Source organism: Tetrao urogallus (assembly GCF_951394365.1).
Source record: "Tetrao urogallus genome assembly, chromosome: 3".
Taxonomy (NCBI): domain Eukaryota; kingdom Metazoa; phylum Chordata; class Aves; order Galliformes; family Phasianidae; genus Tetrao; species Tetrao urogallus.
The window spans coordinates 426,835-448,725 of record NC_136815.1 but is presented as its reverse complement, the minus strand read 5'-3'; the positions used below and the strand labels follow the sequence as shown (position 1 = coordinate 448,725).

Here is a 21,891-nt window from a genome sequence, read left to right as displayed (position 1 = left end):
AGCCCCTGCATGAGTCCTGTCCCTTCGTGGGTCCCATTCCTATTTGGGTCCTGTCCCCGCGTGGGTCCTGTCCTGTCCCTGCATGGTTCCTGTCCCTGTGTGGGTCCTGTCCCTTTGAGGGTCCTGTCCCTGTGTGGGTCCTGCCCTGTCCCTGCCTGGGTCCTGTCCCTTTGAGGGTCCTGTCCCTGCATGGATCCTGTCCTGTCCCTGCGTGGTTCCTGTCCTGTCCCTGCATGGATCCTGTCCCTGCGTGGGTCCTGTCCCTGTGTGGGTCCTGTCCTGTCCCTGCGTGGGTCCTGTCCTGTCCCTTCATGGTTCCTGTCCCTGTGTGGGTCCTGTCCTTTCCCTTCATGGTTCCTGTCCCTGTGTGGGTCCTGTCCTGTCCCTGCATGGTTCCTGTCCCTGTGTGGGTCCTGTCCTGTCCCTGCATGGTTCCTGTCCCTGTATGGGTCCTGTCCTGTCCCTGCACGGATCCTGTTCCTGCGTGGTTCCTGTCCTGTCCCTGCATAGATCCTGTCCCTTCATGGTTCCTGTCCCTGTGTGGGTCCTGTCCTGTTCCTTTGTGGGTCCTGTCCCTGTGTGGGTCCTGTCCCTGTGTGGTTCTTGTCCTGTCCCTGCACGGATCCTGTTCCTGCATGGTTCCTGTCCCTGTGTGGGTCCTGTCCTGTTCCTTTGTGGGTCCTGCCCCTGTGTGGGTCCTGTCCCATGTGACTGCAGCTCGGGGGGGTGGGGACGGATCAGCTGCATCCCCTGGCCTTGGCGCAGCAGTGCTGAAGTGCTGAGAGCTACGACCTCATCTGCAGCACCCAAGAGGGCTCTGCTGAGCATTTCCTCCCCAGCGCCTCTCAGTTTCATTTGAAGAGAATCCATCACCGCTTCATGTGCCTTTGAGCGTGGCCCGAGAGGCAGGGAGCCTTCCAAACCCCTTTCTCCAGCTTCAAAACTGCTCATATCCAAAGTAAAAATACCAGCATTTCCACCTCTGAGCAGCAGAATCCTGGCGTGAAGCCCCCGACCCCACACTGAGGCAGGGGTCCCCACTGCCCACCCCCTGTGGAGCCACAGCTGTGTTCCCCCCAGCAGCATGGAGCCATCTCTGCTCCCCTCGGCTTTTCTGGCTGCTGAGTGCGGCTGCCAGGAAGGGAGGAAGGGAGGGAAGGAGGGAAGGAAGTGCCATTGCTCCCAAGGTGGGAGAATGCTGTACGTGGGGTCCTGAGGTGGAGATGGCACCATGTCCTGAGATGGGAGATGCCAAGTGGTCCCAAGATGGGAGATGGCACCGTGTCCGGAGATGGGAGGTTCCATCTGGTCCCAAGATGGGAGATGGCACCGTGTCCTGAGATGGGAGGTTCCATATGGTCCCAAGATGGGAGATGGCACCGTGTCCTGAGATGGGAGGTTCCATATGGTCCCAAGATGGGAGATGGCACCGTGTCCTGAGATGGGAGGTTCCATCTGGTCCCAAGATGGGAGATGGCACCGTGTCCTGAGATGGGAGGTTCCATATGGTCCCAAGATGGGAGATGTCACGTGTTCCCAAGATGGGAGATGGGAGAACGCTACATCAGGTGGGAGATATCACACGGTTCTAAGACTGGAGATACCAAGCAATGCCAACATGGGAAATGCTACACTTTTTCAAGAGATGCTGCGCCTTCCCAAGATGGAAGATGCCTTGTTGTCCCAAGATACGAGATGCCACCTGGTCCCAAAAGAGGAGATGGCACAATGTCCCAGTGTGGGAGATGCTGCACATTCCCAAGATGGGAGATACTGCAGTGTCCTGAGGTGGGAGATTCCGTGTGGTGCAAGGGTGGGAGATGCCACGTGGTTCCACCATGGGGAATTCTGCGCTGCTGAAATGGGAGATGCTGCATGAGATGGGAGATGCCGTGCGATCCCAAGGTGGGAGATGCCACACAAGACGGGAGATGCCACATGGCCATGAGATTGGAGGTGGCACAGTGTCCTGAGATGGGAGGTTTCACACCGTCCCAAGATGGGAGAATGCTACACAAAGTGGGACGTGCTGCCCAGTCCCAATGTGGGAAATGCTACATGGCCCCAAGATAAGGGATGCTGACATTCCTGAGATGGGAGATGCCACCTGGTCCTGAGACAGGAAATGCTGCATGGACCTGAGATGGGAGATGCTGCACGAGATGGGAGATGCCACACAAGATGGGAGGTGCCATAGGGTCCCAAGATGGGAGATGCTGCACGTTCCCCAGATGGGAGATACCACAGTGTCCTGAGATGGGAGATGCTGGGTGGCCCCAGGACAGATAAATCACAGAAGATGGGATGTGCCACGTGATCCCAAGGTGGGAAACGGCACGGTGTCCCGAGATGGGAGATTCCGTGTTGTCCCAAAGTGGGAGATGGTGCGGATTGCAGGCGCCGTGTGGACTCACAGTGGGAGGTGCTGCACACCCCCAAGACGGGAGATGCCACGGAGTCCCGAGATGGGAGATGCTGTACAGTCCCAGGACAGGAGATGCTGCATGGTCCTGACACGGGAGATGCTGCAGGAGGGGAGATGCCATGCTGACCTAAGCCAGAAGGTGCTGCTCCCACCCGAGATGGGAGATGCCACATGTTGTAGCTCCGGCTGCCATCACCAGGCTCCTCTGTGCAGCGCTGACCTGGGCTTTCCCGGTCCACATTTGCTATGGGACCGGCGATGGCCAGGCTCCTTCTGCTGAGCACCCATCGCCCAGCAGATCCCCAGGGCTCCTCCACACACCGTGCCCCATCCCCCACCTCCCCCATCCCCATTTTGCACGCACCCCCAGCGTCGCTCTGAGCCTCGTCCCACAGATCCCCGTGCCCTCAACCCACCGGTGATGCTGGGGAGCTTCATTGCCCTGCAGCCCGCAAGACTGCCGAGCAAGCCGGGCTGGGGGGAGCGCTGGGCTCACAGCGCTGCACGTGTAATTGATTTCCCCAGGAAACCCAGCCCAGCTGCAGCATCTGGTCCTCACCAAGGGCTGCCTTTACCTGCTGCTGCAGCCTGGCTCCGGCACGGCACGGAGCTCCTGGCGCTGTGGAACTGGGGCTGCGCTGGGCTGGAAGGAAGGAAGCTTCTGCCTTGGCTCTGAACCGTACCCATTTTTAATTATACGAGCTGCTCAGGCTTTATATTATCGTATCAATGACATGAAACACCAGCATGTATTGATTAAACTCAACAAATGCAGCACCCCAGGCCTCAGTTCAGGGGATGGCGTGGCTCAAAGCTGGAGGGGACAGCGCGGGCAGCGGTCGGTCCCGGCGGCAGCGTCCCCAGCGTGGCTCAGTCCCAGCGGGGCGTCCCCACAGCCCGGCCCCACGGCCCCATAGGGGCAGGGTCCTGTCCCTGGCAGCGGGGTGAAGGCGGGAGTGTGTCCGTGGTTCGGTGTGTGTGGCTTTTCCGTCCGTCCATCCATCCGTCCTTCCGCTCCTCCGTGCCGCCTTTCCCGGAGGCGCCTAGCTCCGGATCGCCGTCTTCCTGTCGCGGTCTTTACTCTGTAGAGAAGAGGGAAGAGGGTGAGTGAATGAGAGAACCAGCCCCCGGGCTGGGATTGCCAGCAGCAAGCTGCCCAGTGTCCCCGTGGGGTCCTCCCACCATCCCCAACAGTCAGACAGTGGAATCCCAGAGCTGGGGGAACCTCATCACTGTCACCAGCACCACCATCGCCACCACCAGTGGCACAGAATCGTTAAGGTTGGAGAAGACCTCCAAGGTCACCCAGTCCAACCCCAAGCCGTCCCACCGTGCCCACTGAGCACGTCCCCAGGTGCCACATTCTCCACAGTTACGGGACACCCGAAGGACGGTGACCCCACCGCTCCCTGGGCAGCCCATGCCAGTTGCCCAACCACTCTTTGGGGAAGAAATTGTTCCTCGTATCCAACCACCAGCACCGCCACCGCCGTCACCAAACTGCTATCACCACCGTCACCACCAATGCCACCCCACCACTGCTGCCATTACCGGTACCACCATCAACACCACCACCATCTACAGCACATTGACCACACCACAAACACCACCACTGCTGTCATTGCTACCATCACCAGTACCCCCAGTACCACCAGTACCACCAGCACTGCCCTGACCAGGTGGATGCAAGCAGAGCTGCTGCTTCTCCTTTCCTCTTGATGGAAATGGCCAAGCTAGACGGGGCCCTGGGCAACCTGATCCGGTGGGGGGCAACCAGCCCACAGCAGGAGTGGGGCTGTGGCAGGGGGACTTCGAGGTCCTTTCCAGCCCAACCATGCTGTGCTTCTGTGACCTGTAAGGACCCATCCAACCCTTCCCATCCCATGGCTCTATGATCTTTAAGGACCCTTCTAACTCAGCCAATTCTGTGATCTTTAAGGACCTCTCCAGCCCAACCCATCCCATGGCCCTACGATCTTTAAGGACCCTTCTAACTCAGCCAATTCTGTGATCTTTAAGGACCCCTCCATCCCAACTGTTCCATGGTTCTCTGTGCCTCCTGCTGGCACCGCGCACCCTTTTCCATTGTGGCCATGCCGTGGCTGTGCCGGAGCCGCTCTACGGCACTGCCGGTGCAGCCTCCCCCACGCTGCACGTGCAGCCCCGGCTCTGACTCTTCCTTTGTTACCGGGGGTGGGGAGGGGAGGGGAAGGGGAGTTCAGCTCCGAAATGGTAAAATTAAATTTCCCAGATGTTCGGGCCCCAGGAGTTCTTGTGCTGTCTGGAGAGGAAATGGGGATTCGGAAAATCCCGCCTCATATTTTTTCCCCTATCACCTTGCCTTTCCGCTGCCATTAAGTGCAGCAGGAACAGTAAATTATGGGGCTGCGTAGCCGGCCCATCTCCAGATACTGTGGGGAAGCTGCGGGGTCAGCAGGGGCTGCCCAGCCCCATTGCACTGCTTCAGGCACCGGGGTCCCACCATGCTGCCGTCCTGGGGCAGAGCTGAGCCCTGCTCCCAGCACCGTGCCCCGTAGGATTGGGCTTTGCCAGGAGCTGCCCACACCCCTGACCCACCGGACGGGAGCTGCACTTGGTTCCCAGCTGGTAGGGTTCCTGGTGCAATGGGCAGAGCTCAGTTGGGTGCAGTCGGGTGCTCGGTGCCGCCAGGGGTGCCCACCCTGCTCTGCTTTGGAATGGAGTCATTCATCCTCCCTGTGGCAGTGGGGCAGAACTCTGAGCACCGGGCTCCATCATCACCAGCTGAGCAAACGCTGAGCTCCGTTGGCCCCTTCTGGGCTACAAACCCAGCACTGGGTTGTCCCCATCCCCGTGGATGGGGTCTGGGGCAGCCGCTGGGTGCAGGTTGCGAGAGCCTGACAGGAGGTTTGGCCCCCATCTCATTTGCGACCTCTGCCACCCCCCTGAGCTCCCAGCTGCTCTCGGTGCCCCCTCCCCATTTTCGCTGCCTCTCAAACTTGTGCTTCTGCTTCAGGGGTCAGCGTGGGCTTTGGGGTGGGCTGCGGACAGGGGAAGAGCACCACAAAGGGTCTCAGCCCTGAGTGCGTTCAGCAAAGGGAATTTCATTGAATTTAGGCTTTTTGTGCCAAAACGGAGCCCAGCCCTTAGCCTGCCAGGGGTGCCCGAGCGCGGCCCCATGCCGTGCCCACTGCTCTTTGCCCAACAGAAGTAGCTCAGTCCCCACCAGCCCTGTCCTCACCAGTACCAGGTATCCCACCACCACCACGTCCCCATGTCCTCACCAGCACCGTGTCCCCATCCATCGCCCTTCGTCCTGGAGGGGACGGCACAGGCAGCACCCACAAAGGGACTCCCAGAAGATCCCAGGGAGGTGACCCCTCCTCTGGCTCACCACCCACACTGTGGCACAGCCTCCCCCTCCACCTGCAGCTCCCTGGAGCCCTGGCACACCCTGCAGCACCAGCAGTGCCTGCTGTGCCACAGCCCCATGGACACAGGCCCGTCCCTGCTGCCCAGCAGTGCCACACACACACACACACACGTGTGCCAAATGCCCAAAATGGTTTCACTTCCCTCCCGCTCACTCATGGCACAGCCCAGTGCCTGCAGGCTGTGGGCACGGAACACCCCATGCCCTCCACTCTCCATTGCTCGCCGTCTCTGTTTGGCAACAAACAAAACGGGGGGGCTTTCCCCAGAGGGACGGGGTTGGGGTCAGCCCCAAAATCCCAGCAGGAAGGCATTGGGACGCTGGGATATGACACTGGCTCACAGAGCTGGGTGAGCCCCCCGCTGCCCACCGGGCATCGTGGCCAGAACTTGAGTAGGGTTTGTAGGAAATGGTGCTGCCCCACATCCTGAGTTCCTGTCCCCTCACGCCCTCTTGGCCAAGCAGAGGGCCGGACTCTGTGCCATGAAGGCGCGTTGGTCGGGACGGCATCCGCACACGTAAGCAGAAAGGCATGGTGGAAAAGTGAGCACTGCAGGGTGGGGATGGATGGACGGGGAACACTTCAGCCAGGGCGTGCAGAGCCCTGCCTCCTGCCAGGGGGACTTGGGCTGGGGGCTCTGCCCTGATTCCTGCCATGGGCAAGGGGCTGGGCGCTGCCTCCTGCAATGGGCAGGGGTCTCTGCCCCGTCCTGTGCAGCGGGCACATTGGCAGGGCTCTCTTTTGTCTCCTGTGATGGGCAGGGGTCTGTGCCCTTCATTCTGTGATGGACACGTGGGCAGGTGTCTGGGGGCTGCCTCCTGTGAGGGGCAGGGGTCTGTGCCCTTCATTGTACAATGGGAACGTGGTTGCGAGGTGTCTACCCTATCTTGTGCAGTGGGCAGGGGTCTTTCCCTTGTCTCCTGTGGTGGGCAGGGGGGTCTCTGCCCTTCATCGTGCTAGGGCTCAAGGGCAGGAGTTTCTGCCCCAACTTGTGCAGCAGGCGAAGGTCTGGGGGCTGCCTCATGCAGCAGGACGGGTCTTGAAGCTGACTCGAGCAATGCAGAGGAGTGCAGGGCTGCCTCCTGTGATGGAAAAGGGGATCTCGTGCCCATGGGCAGGGGTCTTCCTCCTGTCTAGTATTCAGGGGACTGGGGGCTGCGTCCTGCAGTACCTGAGGGCCACTTTGTGCAGTGTTGGTGGGGCCGGGGGCTGCCTCGTGTTGGGAGGTGCATCTCCATCCCCTCTCCGTGTGCCATCCCGGTTCACAGGTGGTTTATTTCCATCATTTCACCCTCAAGAACAGCACAAGGTGAGCACAAAGGCACGACCTGCTGCCATCGGTCCCCAAAGGAGCGTATTTGGAGCGCCTCGAACTCTCCGAGCACCAATCTGGGGGGTCTGTCCAGAGTTACTGCAGGAATATGGATACGTCCTGCTCCTGGGGGAGGGAGTTTGCTCCCGACAAGAGCTGCAGCAATGAGGACTGAGAGGAATCAGTGCAAAGTTGGCGATGCTTTGGAGACGGAGGAGAGCGCTGGAGGTTTCCGAGGGGAGCGGAAGCTTCCCCTCCCGCCTCCGTGGGATCTCCCCCCTCCACCTGCAGCTTCTGTTTGCATGAAGGTCAGGGGGGGAACCACAGAGCATCCTTTCCTCATGGGTGCTCCAGGCCCCGGCAGAACTGGGGGGATGCTGGTGTAAATCCTCACCGAGGTGACCCTCCGGCCCCACAGAGCCGGAAGGGCGCGCAGGGAGGATTAGCGGCTTTGGGCTTTTCCTGCTTGGAAGCTCTTGAGCTGTCACAGTCACAGTCCACTCGTGAGTGCTCCACCGCCGCCGCTTGGTGCATCATGAGCCCCAGATCCTCCACGGCTCCTTCCTCCTCTTCATCCTCCACCCGGCATCAAGGGGGGGCAGGGAGGGGTGCACAGCACACGGCGCACAACCAGCCCTCTCCACCGCCTGCTGCCCCAGCTCCTCCCCTGCCCGTGGGTCTGGGTGCACGACGCAGCCCCACGCAGGGTTTACTTTGCCCCTGGCACCTGCCCTGCATGTGCAGCAATGCCCGCAGGTGATGCCCCCCCAGGTGACGCCCAGGGGCACAGCACGGCGCAATGCAGCACTTCCCCAAAGGCACGGAGAGCCTTTGGTGAACCCACACTACACACGGTGCACCGACCCAACCAGTGCCACCCCCCTTTGGGACGCTTAGAGGGCACCAAACCATCGCCCTGCGGCCACGTGGGCACCCAGCACTGCCCAGGGCCCAAACCCAGCGCTGGCACAGGGCACGGCCTCTGCCACTCAGAGCTGCTGTGCCACACAGCGCTGGATGCGCACCCATCCCTGCCCCTCTGCCTCCCATTTCCAGCTCCGAAAACCCTCCAGGATTTCCCATTCCTCCATTCCTTCACTCTTCGGGCTTTGGAGCTAGCAGATCTGTACATGCTGGAGGGAAGTGCTGTGTTTCCACACCTGGACCTTGGGTTCTGTCAGATTTCCATACCCAAACTTTGGGTTGTGCCACGTTTCCATGCCCAAATCTTGGCTTCTGCTGTGTTTCCATGAGCAAATTTTGGGTTCTGATGCATTTCTGTCCCCAAACTTTGGGTTCTGCCACGCTCTCATGCCCAAGCCTCGGGTCCTGTTGCATTTCCATGCCCAAGCCTCGGGTCCTGTTGCATTTTCATGCCCAAGCCTCGGGTCCTGTTGCATTTCCATGCCCAAGCCTCGGGTCCTGTTGCATTTCCATGCCCAAGCCTCGGGTCCTGTTGCATTTCCATGCCCAAACCTCGAGTCCTGTTGCATTTCCATGCCCAAACCTCAGGTCCTGTTGCATTTCCATGCCCAAACCTCGAGTCCTGTTGCATTCCTGTGCCCAACCTCTGGTTTCTACCACATTCCCAACCCCAACCCTTGCGTTCCGGCACACTCCCGCACCCAAACCTCGGGTCCCACCGCACTCCCACCCATCCCCGCACCCCTCGGACCCTCGCACGCAGCCACTCACCAGCTTCCTCTGGTTGCTGAGGCAGAAAGTGCAGATCTGTTTGGGCTGGGAGTTCTCGGAGTCGCGGGGCGGGGGGCTGCCGCCGCCGCCGTGGTGGAAGAAGGCCGGGCTGGTGTGGCAGGGCTGCCCGTCGCCGCACGCCTCGCCCACCAGCAGCACGTTGCCCAGGTGCGAGATGTAGCTGGAGGCCAGGCGCAGCGTCTCGATCTTGGAGAGCTTCCTGTCGGCCGGCTCGGTGGGGATGAGGGTGCGCAGCGCCGTGAAGGCGGTGTTGACGCTGTTGGTGCGGTCGCGCTCCCGCGCGTTGGCCGTGTGCCGCTGCCGGGGCTCGCGGTGCAGCCGCCCGGGCTTCTTGCCGCTCCTCCTCTTGCCGGCTTTGATGCCGAAGCCGTCGGCGTCCAGGTGGAAGGGCTTCTCGTCGGAGCCCGAGCTCTCGCTGCCGTTCTCCTCGTCCTCCGACAGCATGCTGATCTCGGGATACAGGTAACGGCCGGGCGCGGGGCGCAGCATGGCGAAGGACATGGCGAGCAGCCGGCACCGCGCGCACCGCCGGCACCGCCGCCCTCAGCCCCGCCGCATGCCACAGCCCCGGCGCCGCCGGGGGGCAGCTCGCTGCCGGAGGGGGTCCCCGTGCCCCCGCGCGTCCGACGGCTCAAGGACCGCGCACGGCCGCGGCGTCCCCCGCCGGCACCATGTGCATCCTAAGGCGCGAGTGGGGCCGGAGCGCGGGGCTTTATAGGGCGGTGGGCAGCCAGGCGCCGCCCCGCGCCCCGCAGGCTCGGCCTACCTGCGCTGCCCGGGGGGGTTTAACCCTTCCGTAGCATTCCCCCCCCCTCGAGTCCCGGAGCGCCCGCTGTGTGTCACCTGCCGGGGCACGGGGTTCCGAGGTGTGGGTATGGCTATGGGGTGGGGTGGGGGGGGGGAGCGGTTCTCCTGCCCCCCGCAGCGTGAGGGGGGTCCCGGCCCCGTTAAGTGTGAGGGACGGACGCTGCCTGCGCACGGGGTACGCGTAGCCATCCCCCGCGCCCCGGGGTCAGGGGGCTGGGGCTGCTGGGGGGGACCCCGGGGAGGCTCCTCCCCGCCTCCCCCTCACTGTGACCGTATCGGTGCTAATGGGGCAGAGAGGAGAGATTAACCCTTCGGGGGCCGCCCGCGGTGCTGCCTCCCAAATGGCCCCAACCGCTGCGGCTCAAAAGAATCCGGTGCTGTGGGGCAGCTCGGGGCGGCAGGGGAGATTCTGGAGGTACCCATCCCCAAACGTCAGCTCAGTAGCGCTCCGGGTGCAGCCCCTGAGCTGCCCAGTTCTTTGGGGCGCATTTATGGGACGGGTCGGAGCCACGGGGGTGCTGCGTGGCTGTGCTTCGTGAGGAGGGGGCAGGAGACCCTCAGCCGCACTGCCCCGATGTGCACGGGAGCGTGGGCTGAGCCCCATCCGTGCGCAGCGCTGCGGGACCGCAGCTTTGCAGCGCGGTTCTTTGTGCTCTGCGCTGGTGAAGCAGCTTCCTGACCCCACCGGGAAGGGGCTTTGCCACTTGTTGTGCCCACCCCCCCGTGCCGTGTCCCCGCGGCAGCTCCGAGCGCTCGGGGTGTGCTTTGGAAAGCCCCGGCTCCCGCAGGCATCTGCTTTCGTTTAGCTCCGCTAACGATCCCTCTTTTATCCGGCACCTTCCGTCCCTGCGCCATCACCGGGCGCTTTTCCCTGCACTGTTCTTCCCGGAGAGACGCACGTCCGTCTGTCTGTCTGCCCGTCAGCCCGTCCCCCGCAGCCGGGAGGAGGAGGAGGAGGAAGAAGCAGAGGCTGCCGCCCTCCTCCCTACGGGGGGTGGGAATGCAGCAGTGCTGCTGCAGGTGACGCTCAGCAGTGGGACGCGGCCAAAGCACCAGCCCCGGCGCTGGCTCACATCTCCCTTCTCCAGAATCAGCCGGGTTGGCACCGGGACTGCTGCGTCCCACCCCCAGCTCTGCTCCTGGCTGAGCCCCGCTGCTCCATCCCATTCCATTGGCCACGGCCGTCCCACTCCTGGCTGTGTCCCACTGCTCCATCCCATCCTATTGGCCGCCACTGTCCCACTCCTGGCTGTGTCCCGCTGCTCCATCCCATCCCGTTTTGGCCACTGCTGTCCCATTCCTGGCTGTGTCCCGCTGCTCCATCCCATCCCGTTGGCCACCATCGTCCCACTCCTGGCCACATCCTGATGCTGCATTGCACCCTTTTGGCCACCCCCACCACTCCGGCACAGAGCAGAGTCTGAACCCCCCCTCCCCCCTCACGTCCTTTCCAACTCCTGCCACAGTTTTATTACCTGGAAGTTTGGCTCCAATGCCCCCAAATGATGGCAGAGGGGCTGCTGCCCACAGCCTTGCCCTGCTCCTAGGGGTTTCCCTGCCCCATCTTCGTGTCGTTTCTATGTAACCTCATTTATGGGAGTGACTCTCCCGCAGCCCCCTGAACCTCCAGCCCCATAGCACCACCCCCAGTGCAGGACCCCGCAGGCACCCTGCCCAGGTGAGGGGCAGCCCCCAGCCCTGGGGCACAGAGTGCTGCTCACTTATGGGGCGCAGCTCTCACCCCATTGCTGACCCCCAGCCCCGGGGCACAGAGGGTGCCGTGGCGCAGCTCTCCCCATCCCCTCCTCTCCTCCACGTGGACCGGATATTTTCAAGCAAAGAATCTTTCCTACGACGCTCTCCAGCTGCCAGGAATGTGCGTCTAGGAATGCCCAGGGCCCATCCAAGAACAACTTCCAGACGTGCGCTGAGTGACGGCACTGCCTCCAGCGCTCCGCACCCCCCCCGCCATGCACTGCCGGCACCGTTGGGTGGGAGGGGGCACTGCCCAGGCGTGGGGCTGCAGCTCAGGGGTTCCACCACATCACCTGGGGGGGCGGGATGGGACCTGGATTGGCCCCACAGGCTGTGCGTGTCCCCACGGCTGTGCGCGTCCCTGTGGGGTTTTGGTGCTCATTGGCATCAACGCTGGCACCGATGGCACGTGGAGCTTCTCTCCCTGCCCCCGGGATGGGCAGAGCTGGGGACACAGCTCCGGGGATGGGGTGAGTCAGTTGAGGGGATCCATCCTGGCTGCATTGCGCGGCACGGTGCCTGTTTCGATGCGCACAGCAGCGTCGGGGCAGCACCTCCGTGTATCTGTGGGGCCCCCGGAGCTGCTGTGTGCAGGGAACGCATCCCAGGCTCATTGAGATCCTGGCAAGAACTTCACCCAGGGATTCCTGCATTGAGAGTCCGCAGCGCCTGGCGGAGCTGAGCTGCCTGGGGAAGAGACGCTCCGTCTGCGCGTCTCAGCTCCAGCACAGCCCGGGATGTTGTAAACACGGCCGAGCGCGCCTGCAGCAAACGCTGCTGTGAGTGCACAGCTGTGCCCTCAACTCGCCCCCATGCGCGTGGGGCTGCGGGGAGCACCCAGGTGTGGGGAGCACCCAGGTGAGGTGAGCACCCACATAGAGGGGAGCGCCCAGGTGACGGGAGCATCCAGGTGATGGGAGCATCCAGGTGCAGGGAGCGTCGTGCAGGGAAACGGCTCTGAGAAAGCCAAGCTGCCCCACAAAGGTCTCTGCACCCCTGTCCCCTCTGTCTGTCCCAGCACCATGTGCTGTGCAGCCACCTGAGTCCCCGACACGTCCCCTATCTGGCTGCTGGGGATGGCGGTAGGATGAGAGGGGATGGCCTCACATGGCACCAGGGGAGGGTCAGGTTGGATGTTAGGAACAATTTCTTCTCCAGAGAGGAGTCAGACGCCGGCACAGGGATGTGGGGGGGAGGGGGTCACCGTCCCTGGAGGTGTTCAGTAACCGTGGAGATGTGGCACCTGGGGACATGGCAGGGTGGGCTTGAGGATCTTGGAGGTCAGTTCCAACCTCTGTCTGGCACCGCATGGGAGCATCCATGCCAAGCTCAGTGCTGGGCTCAGCACCCCGTGCCCTGAGATGTTGCTGTCCCCCCACATCGCTCTCCATCATCCCCTTCAGCTGCAGGAACGGGGGCAGCTCGCAGATGAGGGATGAGGCATCCAGAGCCGACATCCCGGTGTCCGTCTGTCTGCACCGGGACGTGGGGTGGTCCCAGAGCGCCGTGATCCCAACCGTGTCCCCTCAGCTCGGGAAATTCCTGCCCGGTTCCCCCGAGGCCGCGCACATCCTGCGCTGACGTGTGCTCAGGAGTGATGGATGGGTGCGGAGTGGCCCGGGGGCTCCCAGCAGCTCCGCTCCTCGGGGCGCTCGGCGCTGTTCCGTGGAGGCCCCGGTGCAGTTCTGCAGGTGTTTATGGGGAACAGATGGCGGCAGGGTGAGGGTGACCCCTGACTGCGGGGTGTGGGGGGCACAGGTCACCCTCACACCTCCTCTCGGGGTGTTGGTAATTGGGGACGGGGTCCCTGCGTTGTGTAACACCGGGGCTGAGGGGGAGAGGACGGCGGGACCTGGCTTCATCCCGACCCCAGACCATGAAAAGGATGCAGCTGAGGGGTGAGGAGTGAGGCCACCGTGCCGATGTTGTGCGGCTGTACTGATCATTGTGTCTCCATGCCCATGGTTGTGTGGCTTTTGGGGGTGGTTGGGTGGCCGTGCTGTTGGTTGTCTGGTTGTGCTACAGGTTGTGTCCATGCTGTAGGTTGTAGCCATGCCGATGGTTGTGTGGCCATGGTGTAGGTCGTGGCCATGCTGATGGTTTTGTGGCCATGCTGATGGTTGTGTGGCCATGGTGTAGGTCGTGGCCATGCTGATGGTTTTGTGGCCATGCTGATGGTTGTGTGGCCATGGTGTAGGTCGTGGCCATGCTGATGGTTGTGTGTCCATGCTGATGGTTTTGTGGCCATGCTGATGGTTGTGTGGCCATGCTATGGTTGTGTGGCTGTGGTGTAGGTTGTAGCCATGCTGGCAGTTGTATGGCTGTGCTGATCCTTAGGGAGGGAAGACTGAGGTTGGATGTCAGGGGGAAGTTCTTTACCAAGAGGGTGGTGAACAGCTGCCCAGAGAGGCTGTGATGCCCCGTCCATCCCTGGAGGTGTTCAAGGACGGGTTGGATGGGGCCCTGGGCAGCCTGGGCTGCTGTGAAATGTGGAGGTTGGTGGCTTTGCATGCAGTGGGGGGTTGGAGCTCCGTGATCCTTGAGGTCCCTTCCAACCCTGGCCATGCTGTGATTCTGTGATTGTGTGGTTGCATGGTGGCAGTCCCACTGGCTGCTTTCACCCCAGACCCATGACCACGTGCAGACCCCAGACCCTCCCCTCACCCTGCTTCATCCTCCCTGCTCCAGGACATTCGCAACACGGTGGGCAACATCCCCATGGAGTGGTACCAGGACTTCCCACACATTGGCTATGACCTGGAGGGGAAGAGGATCTACAAACCCATCCGCAACAAAGACGAGCTGGACAAGTTCCTGGAGAAGATGGAGAACCCTGACTACTGGTGAGCATCATAGAGCCGTGGGATGGTTGGGTTGGAAGGGACCCACAGCCCCACCTCTGCCATGGACAGGGAGCACCCCACCAGCTCAGGCTGCCCAGGGCCCCATCCGTGGGTGCATCTCTGGGGAGCACCTCCCAGTGCTCCCAACTGTGGCCTCTTGGGCAGAGCAGAGAGGGGATCACCTCCTTCACCCTGCTGACCACACTCTGTACAATGCACCCCAGTTTCCCCTCGGTCCTTTTGGCCACCAGGGCTTTCTTCTGGCTAACGGTCAGCTTGTTGGTCACTGTTGGCCTTCTTGTCCACCAGGGCTCACTGCTGGCTCATTCTCAGCCTCTGGTCAACTGCTGGTCAACCATTGGTCAACCGTTGGTCAACCATTGATCAACCACTTGTCAACCGTTGGTCAACCATTTGTCAAACATTGGACAATCGCTGGCCAACGCTTGGCCAACCATTGGCCAACCAGGACCCCCAGGTCCTTCTCCACAGAGCTCCTTTCCAGAGCCTGACCCAGATCTGCCTCACTCCCTGCAGGCGAACAGTCCAGGACAAGATGACAGGCGCAGACATAAAGCTGACAGACGAGCAGGTGGACCTGGTGCATCGTCTCCAGAAAGGACAGTTTGGGGATGTGCACTTCAATCCCTACGAGGTGGGTCATGGCCTTCTTTGCACTCCCGGATGGCACAGAGTGGGGTCTGGTTGGGGCGGGAGCAGCTCAGCGGCTCTGTGTGTCTCCACAGCCGGCCATCGACTTCTTCACCCATGAGGTCATGATCCACCCAGTGACCAACCGCCCGGCGGACAAACGGAGCTTCATCCCATCCCTCATTGAGAAGGAGAAGGTGAGTGGGAGCTCCGAGGGGCTGGGAGCGTGTATCTGAGCATTCGAAGCACTCCTGTCTCAGCCATATTCCCATCCCCACTGTAGCCTACCCATACCCACCACCATCCCCATAGCAGCAGCTGTTGCACATCCTGTGGCACCCCCCCAGTCCTGTGTGGCCCCACGCACCCTTGGGGGCAGAGCTGCATTCAGGGCATCGCTTTCCAACCTCACATCCCCATCTTCCCCATACACAACATGTCCTGGTGGCCCTGGGCCTGACCCGTCCCCATCCCTCAGGTCTCCAAGCTGGTCCATGCCATCAAGATGGGCTGGATCAAACCACGCAAGCCCAAGGAGGACACCCCGACGTACTACGACCTCTGGGCCCACGAGGACCCCAACTCCATCCTGGGCCGCCACAAGATGCACGTCCCGGCCCCCAAGATGAAGCTGCCGGGGCACGAGGAGTCCTACAACCCCCCGCCTGAGTACCTGCTCAGCGAGGAGGAGGTAGGGGGGTAGGGGGCCCGGCCGTGGGCAGGAAACCACCCGAGCCCCATCCCACCCTGCTGACCCCATTTTTCCCCCATAGAAGTTGGCGTGGGAGCAGCAGGAGCCGGCCGAGCGGCGGCTGAACTTCGTGCCGCAGCAGTACCGCTGCCTGCGCGCCGTGCCGGCCTATCCCCGCTTCATCCACGAGCGCTTCGAGCGCTGCCTCGACCTCTATCTGTGCCCACGGCAGAGGAAGATGAGGGTGAGAGCCTCCCTGACCCCAGAACCCCCCACCACATGTCCTGGGGGACGTACAGAGCAGGCGTTGCTTGCTCCCATGTGTGCCCCCCACACACAGTGCGCTGTGTGCCGGATCACGGTGGTGCACGCGGAGTTGTGACGGAGTCCCGGGCCGTGTCCCACTCTGCGCCTCTCACAGGTGAACGTGGATCCCGAGGATCTGATCCCGAAGCTGCCAAAGCCGCGGGACCTGCAGCCCTTCCCCACCACGCAGGCGCTGGTAAGCAGCTGTGCAGAGCCGGGGGGCGACGGCTGCACCGTGCCGTGCGCTGGATGCTGCAGAGCTGGGGGGGGGGGGGGAGGGGGTCTCCGCAGACCCTCACCCCCCTCCTTTTCCCTTCCTCCCCCAGGTGTACCGCGGGCACAGCAGCCTGGTGCGCTGCCTCAGCGTCTCCCCCAGCGGGCAGTGGTTGGCATCAGGTACGGCCCCGCACCGCGCACCGCGGCGGCACCGAACGCTTCGGCACTGCTGGAGCTGCTCCGGAGCCCTGCTCTGCGCCAGCCCGGGGCTCTGCACGTGTCAGAGCTGTTGTGGGGGGGGAGGACGGGGGGGGGAGCCCGGGCCCAGAGCCACAGCACCGCGTCCCGCAGCCGCTCGCGGCTCCGTGGGTTTTTCCAGGACCCCACCCAGGAGTCTGCATCCCAACAGCGGAGAAAGTGAGCGCGGCGCAGCCCCGGAGGCTGCAGATTGAGAGCAGATGGCAGTTAACAGCCCACTAAGGCACATGTGCTTTTTATAGCGCGCGGCGCTTCCCGGCTGCCAGCTCCCGGTGGCCGCGGCGGCGGCCGGTTGCACAACTCGGCATTCCTGGCCCCGGGTTGGGAACGCGGGCTGAGCTCAGGCGTTAAAAATAACCCCGAGCTGCGGGGACACGGCGTGTGCCACCGCTACCTGCGCCCACGGCCGCGTCCCACAACGAGCCGTAGCCGCGCCGTGCCGCGCCGCATCGAGCCGGGCGGGCTGCCAGCACAGCAGCTGCGCCGGGAGCCGACCGCGGGCAGAGCTGCGGGTGGGGGCTGTTCTTCTTGCTGCGGCCCCCGCTCACGTCTCGCCTTCGTGCTGCTGTGGAATCTCCCGGCGCCCCGCGTGGCGCTGAGCCGCGGCCGTAGCAGCGGCGAGGCCCCAAGGAGCCCTGGGCAGCCCTTATGGTTGAGTCCGAGCGTCGACCCGTCTCCGCCACCTCCCTCTCAGAAACTGATGGAATTGTCAGGGTTGGAAAAGAGCATTGAGATCATGGAGTCCAACCGTCGACCCACCCCCACCAGCTCCCCGCTCGAAAGAGTCGTTAAGGTTGGGAAAGACCACTGAGATCAACGAGTCCAGCTGTCTGCTCACCTCCGTCATCTCCCCACTCAGAGAACGATGAGATCCGTTGCCGTTGGAGAAGACCGCTGAGATCGCTGAGACTAAGCGCTGACGCGATGGACTCAGCGGTCTTCTCCGATCCCAACAGTTCTGTGATTACAGGAGTGGGTCGGTGGTTGGACTCGATGATCTTAGCGGTCTTCTCCAACTTCAGTGAGTCTTTTGAGGGGGAAGATGGTGGGGAGGGGGTCGATTGTTGGACTCTACCATCTTCACCAACCCCACTGATGCCACGATTTTCTCGGTGGGGAGATGGGGGAGATGGGTCAGCAGTTGGTCTCGGTGACATCAGTGCTTTTCTCCAACTTTAATGACTCTTCTGAGCGGGGAGGTGGTGGGGGTGGGTCGATGGTGGGACTCGATGATCTTAGTGGTCTTCTCCAACCCTGACATCTCCATGATTCTCTGAGTGGGACGTGGTAGGAAAGGGTCAGTGGTTGGACTTGATGATCTCTGAATATGAGTGGGAGATGGTGAGGATGCGTTGATGGTTGGATCTTAGTGGCCTCCAGCTCCAACGATTCCATGGTTCTCTGAGTGAGGAGATGGTGGGGATGGGCCTGCAGTTGGACTCAGTGATCTCAGTGGCCTTTTCCAGTCTTAATGACTCTCTGGAGTGGGGAGAAGGTGGGGGTGGGTCAGTGGTTGGACTTGACAATCTTCGTGGTCTTCACCAACCCCATTGATTCCATGATTGTTTGAGTGGTGGGGAGGTGGTGTGGACGAGTCAGTGATCTCAGTGGTCTTCTCCAACGGCAACGATCTCATCATTCTCTGAGTGGGGAGATAATGGAGGTGAGTGGACAGCTGGACTCGTTGATCTCAGTGGTCTTTTCCAACCCTGACAATTCCCATCAGTTTCTGAGTGGGAGGTGGTGGCGATGGGTCAATGGACCCAACAATGCTAGTGGTTTTCTCCAGCTCCAACAATCACATCATTTTGTGATGTGACTGTGATGTGATTCATTGGGCCTGTCCTCTTCAATATCTTTATTGATGACCTGGAGGAGGGCATCGAGTGCACCCTCAGTACATTCGCAGGTGACACCAAATGGGCTGGAAGTGTGGATCTGCCTGGGGGTGGAGAGGCCATACAGAGGGATCTGGACAGGCTGGAGGGCTGGGCTGAAGCCAATGGGATGAGGTTCAACAAGGCCAAATGCCGGGTCCTGCACTTGGGCTACAACAACCCCAGGCGACGCTGCAGGCTTGGGGCGGTGTGGCTGCAGGACGGTGTAGAGGAAATGGACCTGGGGGTATGGATGGATGCTGGGCTGAACAGGAGCCCGCAGTGTGCCCAGGTGGCCAGGAAGGCCAATGGCAGCCTGGCCTGCATCAGAAACAGTGCTGCCAGCAGGAGCAGAGAGGTGATTGTTCCCCTGTGCTCAGCACTGGTGAGGCCGCACCTCGAGTGCTGTGTCCAGTTTTGGGCCCCTCACTGCAAGAAAGATATTGAGGCCTTGGAACGTGTTAAAGGAGGGCAACGAAATGGTGAGGGGTCTGGAGCACAGGGCTGATGAGGAGAGGCTGGAGGAGCTGGGAATGTTCATCCCGGAGAAGAGAAGCTCAGGGGAGACCTCATTGCTCTCTATAACTTCCTGAAGGCAGGCTGCAGTGAGCTGGGGGTCGGCCTCTGCTCTCGTGCCATCAGTGATGGGAGCAGAGGGAACGGCTTCAAGCTGCGGCAGGGGAGATTCAGGCTGGGCATGAGGAAGAATGAGGTGTCAGAAAGGGTGGGCAGCACTGCAATGGATGCCCAGGGAGGTGGTGGAGGCACCGAGCCTGGGGGTGTTCAAGGAAAGGCTGGATGCTGTGTTGAGGGACGTGGTTTATTAGTGCTTAGTTGGTGATGAGTGAGCGGTTGGACTGGGGGAGCTTTGAGGTCTTTTCCAACCTTGGTGATTCTATGATTCTATGATTCTAGAATGGTGGGGATGTGCCGATGGTTGGACTCCATAATCCTAGTGGTCTTCTCTAATGACTCTGAGTGGGGATGGGTTGGTGGTTGGACTCGATGGTCTTGGAAGTCTTTTCCAACACCGTAACGATTCCCTGACTCCGTGCCCCACTGACTGCACGCTGCCTGCAGGCTCCGATGACGGCACGGTGCGTTTCTGGGAGGTGAGCACGGCGCGCTGCATGAAGACCTTGCCTGTGGGCGGCGTGGTGAAGAGCGTCGCCTGGAACCCCAACCCCACCATCTGCCTGGTGGCCGTCTGCGTGTGAGTGTCCCCCTGCCCTGTCCTGCACCCTCCAGCCCCCGCCAGGAGCTTCCCGTGGCAATTGGATGCGCTGATCTTGGAGGACTTTTTCAGCTTCAGTGGTTCAGTGATTCTTGGAGCGGCCACGGTGGGCACGGAGATCTTCTCCAGCCAGAACGACTCCATAATTCCGTGTCGCTGAATTTCCTCTCCCACAGCTTTTCAGCTTCTAGGGAGATCCTGGGGACTCACCTCCAGCACTGGGGACTCTGGTCTCGAGCTCCTGTCCCTTGTTTGGCAATAGATGAGCTTGGCAGGCTCGCACCGTCCCACCCATCCTCCCGCCATCATCACGCAGGGCTTGCAGAAGGGTTTCCCCTCACCAGCAGTACCCTGACCCCTTCCTTCCCCGATCCCACACTGCAGGGAGCAGTCGGTGCTGCTGGTGAACCCGTGCCTCGGGGACAAGCTGCTGTATGGGGCCACTGACCAGGTGCTGGAGTCCTACGTGCCACCAGAGGAGGAGCGTGTGCAGCCTGTCCAGTGGGTCACAGCCACCAGCGAGGAGCACAGCAGAGGCATCCGCTTGACAGTGCAGCACAGCAAGGTGGGGATGGGGCAGTGCTGGGGGATGGTGTGGGGCAGCCCCGCTGATGGGCTTGGGGAGGGGACCTGTGGGAATCAACAAGGTCAAGTGGACGGCATTGGATTGGGGCGAGGCGTTGGGTCGCTCCTTTCCAACTCAGCCCATTCTGTAGTTCTGTGATCTTTAAGGACCTTTTTAACTCAACTACCGTGTGCTTCTGTGAGCTTTAAGGCTCTACCAACCCAACCATCCCATGGGTTTATGATCTTTAAGGACCCTTCCAACCCAACCCAACCCAACCCAACCATTCCATGGCTCTATGAGCTTTTGGGACCTTACAATCCAACCCAACCCAATCATCCCATGGTTCTATGAGCTTTTGGGACCCTTCCAATCCAACCTAACCCAAACATCCCATGGCTCTATGAACTTTTGGGATCCTTCCAACCCAACCCAACCCAACCCAACCCAACCCAACCATGGTTCTATGAGCTTTAGGGACCGTTCCAACCCAACCATGCCATGGCTTTATGGTCATTAAGGTCCTTCCAACCCAATCCAATCCAACCCAACCATGCCATGGCTCTATGGTCTTTAAGGTCCTTCCCAACCCAATCCAACTCAACTCAACCATTCCATGGCTCTGTAATCTTTAAGGTCCTTCCCAACCCAACCATTCCATGGCTCTGAGATCTTTAAGGTCCTTTCCAGCCCAACCCATTCCACGATTCTGCACTCTCTAAGGACCATTCCAACCCCCCACTCTTTGATTCCGTGGGTCTGACTCCTCCCCGCTGCCCGCAGGCCTTGAAGCAAGTGACCTGGCACGGGAAGGGTGATTACTTCGCCACCGTTGTGGCTGACAACAGCAACATGCAAGTGCTGATCCACCAGACCAGCAAGCGCTGGAGCCAGAACCCCTTCCGCAAGAGCAAAGGCCTGGTGCAGTGCGTCCTCTTCCACCCCATCCGGCCCTATTTCTTCGTGGCCACGCAGCGCTACGTCCGCGTCTACAACCTCCTCAAGCAGGAGCTCACCAAGAAGCTGATGGCCAACTGCAAGTGGGTGTCCAGCATGGCCATCCACCCTGCAGGTACGGATGGTGGCACTGGAACGGAGCGCCCTGGGGTGCCTAGGAGGTGTGTGGGGTTCACCCTGCGATGGATGTCCCCTTCCCTCCCCCAGGTGACAACGTCATCTGCGGCAGCTACGACAGCAAGCTGGCCTGGTTCGACCTGGACCTCTCCACCCGCCCCTACCAGCTGCTGCGGTGAGCTCCAGCCCCCCAGGGCCGCCCCCATCCTTCCCTCCCCGTGCTGCAGAGCTCAGGACCGCACACAGGTTTTATTATTGCCATTTTCCAAAGCACTGACCTTCGGAGTCAGCTTTGTTGAAAGGCACATAGGGTTGAAGCAGAAGGCGCCATTGATGAGGGTCCCTCATTTCCCAGCGCTGCCTCTTGCACTCAGGGTCCTACAGACACCCCACTGATCTCCAGTGAGGATAAGCACCCTGTTCCAGCTCCCAATTAATCCATACATTTATTTTAGTGGTAATCACAAAGCATCTTCGTCATCTTTCAGTTATCGTGGACTGAACTCCTTGTACAAAGAGCTCAAGTGACAAACACAGGTTAACCTGAGGTGGGGGTTTCCCAGAGAGAAGTGATAATTATCTTTACATGGTTTTGTTCTGCTGCCTGGCCCCTAATTGTAGAAGCAATAAACAAGGATTTAGTGTCCCGTAGAAATAAATAATCAAAATACATGCTAGAGAGCCCCAAATCTGGTGCTTTAGGAGCAGCATTTCTGTAGGCACACTTTATGATCTTCAAGGACCCTTC

At 61.1% G+C, this 21,891-nt stretch overlaps 2 protein-coding genes across 2 annotated transcripts in view; one reads left to right on the top strand and one right to left on the bottom strand.

Annotated features, from left to right (window-relative positions):
* Positions 1 to 21,891, top strand: part of BOP1 (BOP1 ribosomal biogenesis factor) — a gene marked incomplete at both ends in the record, with an annotated part of 49,130 nt that overhangs the window by 25,761 nt on the left and 1,478 nt on the right. The window contains 11 exons of the mRNA XM_079533376.1: positions 14,117 to 14,271; positions 14,809 to 14,926; positions 15,018 to 15,119; positions 15,401 to 15,613; positions 15,696 to 15,857; positions 16,035 to 16,115; positions 16,246 to 16,315; positions 19,351 to 19,483; positions 19,889 to 20,069; positions 20,853 to 21,141; positions 21,234 to 21,318. Coding sequence (XP_079389502.1) covers positions 14,117 to 14,271; positions 14,809 to 14,926; positions 15,018 to 15,119; positions 15,401 to 15,613; positions 15,696 to 15,857; positions 16,035 to 16,115; positions 16,246 to 16,315; positions 19,351 to 19,483; positions 19,889 to 20,069; positions 20,853 to 21,141; positions 21,234 to 21,318 — 1,589 coding nt within the window. The remainder of the gene's footprint in view (positions 1 to 14,116; positions 14,272 to 14,808; positions 14,927 to 15,017; positions 15,120 to 15,400; positions 15,614 to 15,695; positions 15,858 to 16,034; positions 16,116 to 16,245; positions 16,316 to 19,350; positions 19,484 to 19,888; positions 20,070 to 20,852; positions 21,142 to 21,233; positions 21,319 to 21,891) is intronic.
* SCX (scleraxis bHLH transcription factor) lies at positions 3,469 to 9,367 on the bottom strand (the record flags this gene model as incomplete). Its single annotated transcript, XM_079533283.1, has 2 exons — positions 3,469 to 3,507; positions 8,846 to 9,367. The coding sequence occupies 2 exons, from the start codon at positions 9,365 to 9,367 to the stop codon at positions 3,469 to 3,471; spliced, it is 561 nt and encodes a 186-aa protein (XP_079389409.1).